The sequence below is a fragment of the Stomoxys calcitrans genome, chromosome 4, assembly GCF_963082655.1.
Source record: "Stomoxys calcitrans chromosome 4, idStoCalc2.1, whole genome shotgun sequence".
NCBI lineage: Eukaryota > Metazoa > Arthropoda > Insecta > Diptera > Muscidae > Stomoxys > Stomoxys calcitrans.
This window is the reverse complement of record NC_081555.1, coordinates 75,719,937-75,728,479: the sequence shown is the minus strand read 5'-3', so window position 1 is coordinate 75,728,479 and position 8,543 is coordinate 75,719,937. Positions and strand designations below refer to the sequence as shown.

General features: G+C 40.7%; 1 protein-coding gene across 1 annotated transcript; it reads right to left on the bottom strand.

Annotated features, from left to right (window-relative positions):
• Positions 1-4,969: 4,969 nt before the first annotated feature.
• Positions 4,970-5,876, bottom strand: LOC106090248 (ctenidin-1). Its single transcript, XM_059367462.1, has one exon. The coding sequence runs from the start codon at positions 5,753-5,755 to the stop codon at positions 5,048-5,050; it is 708 nt and encodes a 235-aa protein (XP_059223445.1). The 5' UTR covers positions 5,756-5,876; the 3' UTR covers positions 4,970-5,047.
• Positions 5,877-8,543: the final 2,667 nt, after the last annotated feature.

Below are 8,543 nucleotides of genomic sequence, written 5' to 3'. Positions count from 1 at the left end.
TTTATCCTGCATAAAATGCTTTTTCATAAAAAGCCTCAAGCCTCTCCTCGTCATCCAGGGTTTTCTCAGGCTGATTTCCTTTCTCGAAGAGCACATCTATCTTCGAAAGACTCCACTAGTGCAGTCTTAATCCTGTTGACATTGTCGTCAATGTCTTGACAATCAAAATTGTCTTGCACATGTCTTCTTCTGAGTACTCTTCCGAATTTTGGCTGGTTGGTTTTCGACTTATTATGGAAGCTTATCGGATTTGGCTCTGGCTGTGCTATTCTAAACCTAATGTAGCGATAGTCTGAGAAAGGATGCTCAATGGAGACCCTCCAATCCTGAACCTCATCGATTGGATATTCCGAACATATTGTCACATATAAAACCTCCTCCCTAATCCTATTAACAAAGGTAGCTGTGTTACCAATAATAAATGTTATTAGGTCGTTAGTATTCAAAAAATTCGCCAGGGCTTGGCCTCGCTTATTAATGTTGGAACAGCCCCACAAAATGTAGTGAGAGTTCACATCGCACCCTAGTACATCGTTTCCTGTCTGTTTTGCCTTCCTCACCAGCCGTTGCAGCTCCGACGTGGGTGGCGGTGTCGGAGAATTGAAGGACAGATAAAGTGGTGCCCCACCGTCTCCCAGTCTCACCACTGTTGCATCGGACGTTGACAACTCTGAGAAATATATATAATCAAATTTTTATGATAAATAACGCAGATCCTCGGCTGAGTACCAGTGTTAGCATAAATAATTGGTAGTTAATATGGTTCGGTCCAGACACTTTGTTCCGGGTCATCCATGGCTCCTGAATTACGGAAATATGAATCTTGCCCTTGCTGATTATCTCCAACAGAGCGTGTATAGCAGTCTCGCTCCTTTGAAGGTTTAATTGGATTACCTCAATCATTGGTCCTCCAGTAGATTGGCATCTTTGGAGTAGGTGGTGGTCTCATCGTCTGCTCCCTGTTCTTTAGGCCGCATTGAGTTGCACGTCACCGCACTGCCTTGTTTTTATATTAGGTGATTTGCTTATCCTAGTCTTCCCAATATTGTGAGAGTCGGTGATTTTCTCGTCGTCGGCGTCCTGTCCGTTAGGAGTTATGAAGTGTCGCGCCACTGCAACATCTGATCCCTCAATCTGAGGATATTTCCCTATCTTAGTCTTCCCAATCTTAACAAGTAAAAGCGTGCTAAGTTCGGCTGGGCAGAATCTTATATACCCTCCACCATGATTCGCATTAGTCGAGTTCTTTTCCCGGCATCTTTTCTTAGCCAAAAAAAGAATAAAACAAAATATTTGCTCTGCTATTAGAGCGATATCAAGATAAGGTCACGTTTGGACCACAATTAAATTATATGTTGTCGACCTGTGTAAATTGTCACCCAATTCGAATAAGAATAGCGCTCTTTGGGGGCTCAAGAACTAAAGTAGAGAGATCGATTTATATGGGAGCTGTATCAGGCTATAAACCGATTCAGACCATAATAAACACGTATGTTTATGGTCATGAGAGGATCAGTCGTACAAAGTTTCAGGCAAATCGGATAATAATTGCGACCTCTAGAGGCCCAAGAATTCAAGATCTAAGATCGGTTTATATGGCAGCTATATCAGGTTATGATATAGCTGCTAGCTTTACTCCTTCGAAAGTTAGCGTGCTTTCGACAGACAGACGGACGGACGGACAGACAGATGGACATGGCTAGGTCGACATAAAATAACACGACGATCAGGAATATATATACTTTATGGGGTCTCAGACGAATATTTCGAGTAGTTACAAACAGAATGACGAAATTAGTATACCCCCATCCTATGGTGGAGGGTATAAAAAAGACGGCCATGGTCCCGTAGGACGCCATGTCTTTAGTCTTAGCTAAACTTTTCACGGAGACTTCATCAATGCCCACCGCAAAGAGAGTTCCTTTCTTATTCTCCTCACTGTGGAAAACCTCTCCACGACCAAATCTTGGTTTTGCGTATTTAAGACTTCCATTATGCGTTCCGTCTCGAATTCGCCGTCCTCATCCTTGATGAAGCTTGATAATATAGTTATCCCTTTGAGGATGAATGGGACATATATGCCCCATTTTGAATTTTATATCCACTACCGGAGGATGGTGGTGGGCCCTTTCAAGGGCCCAAACCCTTAAATCGCATTTATTGTCCGATGTCGCTGAATTTTACGACATTGAGTTGTGTTAGGCCCCTCGATATCCTTCTTCAATTTGGCCCAGATGGGTCCAGATTTGAATATTGCTGCCATACAGACCGATCTCTCGATTTTAGGTTTTTCGCCCATAAAAGGCGCATTTATTGTCCGATGTCGCCGAAATTTGCGACAGCGAGTTCTGTTAAGCCCCTCAACATACTTCTTAAATTTGGCCCAAATCGGTAAAGATTTAGATATAGCTGCCATATAGACCGATCCGCCGACTTAAGATCTTAGGCCCATAAAAGGCGCATTTATTGTCCGATTTTGCCAAAATTTGGGAAAGTGAGTTGTGTTAGGCCCTTCGACTTCCTTCTTCAATTTGGCCCAGATCGGTCCAGATTTGGATGTAGCTGCATATAGACCGATCTCTCCATTTTAGGTTTTTGGCCCATAAAAGGCGCATTTATTGTTCGATGTCGTCGAAATTTGGGACAGTGAGTTGTGTTGGGATTTTTGACATTTTTCTGCAACTTGGCCCAAATTGGTCCAGATTTGGATATAGCTGCCATATGTAACGATCTCTCGATTTAAGGTTTTGGGCCCTTGAAAAGCACATTTATTGTCCGATGTCGCTGAATTTTAGGACATTGAGTTGTGTAAGGCCCCTCGACATCCTTCTTCAATTTGGCCCAGATTTGAATATTGCTGCCATATAGGCGTATCTCTCGATTTAAGGTTTTGAGCCCATAAAAAGCGCATTTATTGTCCAATATCGCCGAAAGTTTGGACAGTGAATTGTGTTAGGCGCTTCGACAACTCAATTTTTTTTCAAATTTGTACAATTTGCTTATTTTTGATCGAATTTAAATAACAAAACAGACAAAATAACTACTACTACTATATATTTATGCTTTGAAACGAAAAATTTTGGCCCATAAGTGGCAAATTTTTATACCCTCCACCGAAATATGATTCTAAGACCCCATAAAGTATATATATTCCTGATCGTCATGTCGTTTAAGTTGATCTAGCCATGTCCGTCCGTCTGTTTGTCGAAAGCACGCTAACTTTCGAAGGAGTAAAGCTAGCCGCTTGAAATTGTGCACAAATGCTTTCTATTAGTGTTGGTATTGTAAATGGGCCAAATCAGTCCATGTTTTGATATAGCTGCCATATTAACCGATCTTGGGTCTTGACTTCTTGAGCCTCTGGAGGCGCAATTCTTATGCGATGTTATTGAAATTTTGCACGTAGTGTTTTAGTAGCGCTTCCAACAACAACGCTAAATATGGTTTAAATCGATCCATGTTTTGATATAGCTGCCATATAAACCAATCTTGGGTCTAGACTTCTTGAGCGAAATTCTCGTCTGATTTAAATGAAATTTTGCACGTTGTGTTTTGGTAGCACTTCCAACAACTACGCTAAGTATGGTTTTCATCGGTCTATGTTTTGATACAGCTGCCATATAAACCGATCTTGGGTCTTGGCTTCTTGAGCCTCTAGGGAGCAATTCTTATCCAATTTTATTGAAATTTTGCACGTAGTGTTTTGGTTGCATTGCCAACAACAACGCTAAGTATGGTTTAAATCGGTCTATGTTTTGATAAAGCTGCCATATAAACTGATCTTGGGTATTGACTTCTTGAGCCTCTAGAAGGCGTAATTCTCGTCCGATTTAACTGAAATTTTGCACGTATTGTTTTGGTATCACTTCCAAGAACTGTGGTAAGTATGATTCAAATCGGTTCATAATCTGGTATAGCTGTCATATAACCCGATCTTGGATCTTGATTTCTTGAGCCAATAGAGCATGCTATTCTCATCCGATTTGGCTGAAATTTCGCATTAGGTGTTTTGTTATGACTTTCAATAACTGTGCCAAGTATGGCGTAAATCGGTGTAGAACCTGATATAGCTGCCATATACCCCGATCTGGGATTTTGACTTCTTGAACCTCTAGAGGGCGCAATTCTTATCCGATGGCTGAAATTTTGTACATCGTCTTCTCTCATGACGTTCAACATACGTGACTAATATGGTCTGAATCGATCAATAGCTTGATATAGCTCCCATATAAACCTATCTCCCGATTTGGCGTCTTAAGCCCCTAAAAGACAATGTTCACGAATTGGACTATAAATTGATATAACTCCAATAGCATAACAGTTCTTATTCAATATTCTTTGTTTGTCTAAATAGAGATACCGCGCATAGAACTAGTTTTTATTAAATTTTTGGTAAAAGCCTCAATTGTTTTTTAGAATAAAAAAATTTTGAATGGTTTTATTCAGAAGTTTAAAAATTTTAATTTAATATCAGCAGACAGTGTTTGCTGATATCAGCAGCGTATTTTTTCTGAGTATATGTCGTTTTGTTGAATATTTTGCCAGTGTTCAGATCATTAGATTAAAAGATGTCGATATTTTTAAATTTTTGCGTCTGGACCTATCTACGTCTTGCAAATAACTGCAAATTTCCCAATCAGCCATTGAAAAACACTAAGCCTTAAGTTTGAAATTTACAGTCGTTACCATTATCACTGAAACTCTGAAATCAAAAATGCAATAAAATCATATTAAATTGATGTTTTGATTTCAATGCTGATAAATTTTGCACAAAGGTTTTAATTCACACATTTTATTAATTTTCCTGTTTCTTTTACATCAAAAGCATTTCAAGCACTCGCTTGAAAACAAAATGTAATTGTAATAATAAAATCTTTTGTATAATTTTTAGCACTTAATGTTTACATCATTCTCACAATTATAAAAGCAATGTGGCTTGAAAAGTAATTAAATTACTTTTTTTTACAAAAAAAAAAGATATTACCATAACGAACTTATACTAATGTCTTATTTAATTTCACAGATTTTGTAGATAATTCAAGAATTGTTACCAGCCATGGGAATAACTTCCACTGGATGCCGATGCTTGAGCACTGGCTGTAGCATATGAACCACCACCACCGCCATTGTGGCCACCACAGGAATTGCAACCGCCACCTCCGCCGCCGCCATTTCCACCCCAACCACCGGCATTACTGTTGGAGTAAGTATTAGCACCATAGCCACCTTGGCCACCGTACCCACCACTTCCTCCATAGCCACCTTGTCCGCCACTATATCCTCCATGACCACTGCCTCCGTAGCCACCTTGTCCGCCACTATATCCGCCATGGCCACCATATCCCCCACCTCCTCCCACACCGCCACCATAGCCAGAACCAGAACCACCACCATAGCCACCACCTCCTTTTTGCACTGATACAGTATACACTGGAACTTCTTTCACAGCTATTACTTGATATCCGCCTCCGCTGCCTTTATTATAGCCACCGCCGCCATATCCACCATGACCACCGTATCCTCCACCGCCACCACTATATCCATGGCCACCATAACCACCTCCACCGCCACTGTAACCATGTCCTCCATAACCGCCTCCTCCGCCACCATAACCTCCACCGAAGCCTACGCCAAATCCTCCTCCCAAGCCAGCGGCTAGGCCTCCTCCAAGCAAAAGCTTCTTTTTTAGTTTATGAAGGGTGGGTGTGGCTGTAGCCACCGCAATCACCATTAACAAAATCACCAAACGCTTCATTATCCTCACGAAAACCGAACCGGATCTTATCTCTCGTCTTTTATCCTAACTGAACGATTGAAACTTTTTATTTGATAGTCTGGAAGAGTTAGAATGAAACTGAAGTGCCTGAAAGCAAGAGCCTTACCATTTATAGAACCATCCAAAGAATAATGAATTCTAGACATGCACTAGCGTACATCGATTGTGGCTCACAACATACACCTACCTTTTCAATCTGGCTATTTGCTGTTCGAGCCTCGTTCAAAAAATCTCCATACTTTTGCAGGTAGAGGTGGGTGGTTATGCAGCTTAAAAAAACAGTGTGACGTCAACAATTACCTCAAAGCTTGTCACTGTTTAGCTGGGAATGAGAGTGAAAAACTGCCGCTTTACGCTCAACTCTATTGGGGATACCAATTTTAATTAGTCAACTCAAATAATTATACATTGTGGCGCTGGATGCGACCACGAAAACCATGATTGGTCCTCCTCTCATTGGGAGAGCTAAAGCTTTGATTACCATTTACACTGCCAGCCAAAGCTATTCTATGTGAAACGTGTCGATGTAATTAATATCGAGCGTTTTAGTACTTTGGGAAATCCACAATAGTCTTGTTGAACTATTCATCTTTCACACTATGATTATACATTATGATGACGTTTGGAATTTCTTAGGCGTTGAAAATTGAATGAAAGTTGTAAAAACCCATACTACAAATTCCAATAAAAACTGTTTTGTCACTAAAATTGAAAACAATTATTTTTATACCATTCAACACACTTAAAACAAAAATAGTTTATTGACACTTTATTGCATAATTCGATGATACTTTTTAAGCCTTTAGAAGATCAACTTTTATCCAAATGTTTGTGCGGATTCCCGATGAGCCCTCATCCACCGGTGCAAAAGAAGAGAATACACGTTTAATAACTCGTTGATTGATGTTAACTAAATTCTAAAACAGTGAGAAGCTTGGCAATTTGTCTCAGAGGTTAGCATAACCGCATTTGATGCTGAACGCCAGGATCAAATCCCAGCAAGAACATTAGACAAAAATTTCAGTGGTGTTTATCTACTCCTACTGCTGGCAACACCATCGCACTTTGCTTAATGTAGTAAAATCAGCCTTGTATTTCTCTGGCAAGTCTGTCACTGGATAGGGTGAATGTTCTTTTCAGAGATTCCGGAAATTCGAAGTACAGATTCGGAAATCAGATTTTAAAAAAATTTTATAGGGGGTTTTTGGTTTAACTGGGAACAGTTTTATTTTTTTTCTTTGCTAGTTAATGCTACTGATATTACTATTTTTTTTTTTTCCTGCAAGGGTAAGATGGTAAGGACCGATGCACGGAATCAGACCACCCACTAAATACCCTTCAATAGGACGTGTAGTTCGATCGGGATAATATGTTAATCAAAAGAAAGATCTAAAACAATATATGTCGAAGATAATGGTGGTATAAGGATTCAAGTATCTGGGTCACGTCCTACCGTTCCGCAGGACAAGTAGATTGCGACATTAAAAGACTCAAATAAATTGTCGTTTGATTCTTAGCATCGGGGGGACCGACCCTCTCCACCCAGTAAATGTAACGCCAAACTGCTACATGACAGTTTGGCCGAGAATATATTGTACTCAAATGAATGGACGTGTCAGAAGACAAGCGTGAATCGGAATGAGACCCCCTAGCCATGAATATCTTGATAGCCTCCTTCAAAATGCTTGACATTATAGGGCTCAAACAAAATCGTGCTCAAGCACGATGCTGATATTACTTTAAGGTCCGCCTCTAAACTCCCTTCAAACCGGTCACGATTGCCTACTATGGCGAAAATAATAGGTATTTGATAGTAGAAAACGATATTGATAAGTTTGAGGGCAAATGCTTGGTGGTTGTGCCGACCCATAAACCCCCCCTACATCAATGGCAATTGGGGCTAAAATTAAAGAAATTTGAGAGTAGAGCACGATGCAGATATTTTGCAGGGCTAAGTATGGGCTAATGCTGGCAACAATTGTGAGATACTATGCCATGTATCACCTCTCCAGAGACGTGTCGCACTGCGACACGCCATTCGGACTTGGCTATAAAAAGGGGCCCCTTATCATTGAGCTTAAAACTTGAATCAGACTCCGCTCATTGATATGTGAGAAGTTTGCCCCTTTTCCTTAGTAGAATGTCATGGGCAAAATTTGTTGTTTATTGGTAAGTACGTGGGTGGCCGCAACACCCCGCTCCACCCTGCATACCCCTCAAACTGGAAATATTTGTGGACTATGGCTCCAATGTGATTTTCGGGAGTGGAGTGGCTACTCCAATCCACCACCAAATCCAAGAGAATGAAGTAGATCCAGCATCCAAGCTTTAATGGGCGGACCTCCAAAGGCACCAGCCAAATGGAATATAAACCAATAATGACAATATGGGACTCAAATGAAAGGTATTTGAGACCAGAGCACGAATTTGATATATGGAGATCCGCCTCACTCTAAAAAACACCCCCATACCGGACATATTTACCAACCATAGCAATAAACGGCTTCAATGGAAGGTATTTGGGAGAAGAGCACCAATATAATATCCGCATTGGCGGGAAATATCTGAAAGGCAGTACCAGCACCCCCAAACAGGACTTTCGAGACGTAACGGTATAGGGCTCAGTTAAAATAAGAGAGTGAAAGGAGGCGCAGCGGAGCGGGCCCTATCCAGCTAGTGTTATATAAATAAAAGCCTTTTTTGCGCTAATGGCTTTGAAGGAGCACTTATAAAACAATTAATCCCAGTGTATCATGAAGGTAAGATT

Excerpts from the sequence above, each read along its gene's own strand:
- LOC106090248 (XM_059367462.1), bottom strand. The coding sequence starts at position 5,755 with ATGAAGCGTTTGGTGATTTTGTTAATGGTGATTGCGGTGGCTACAGCC.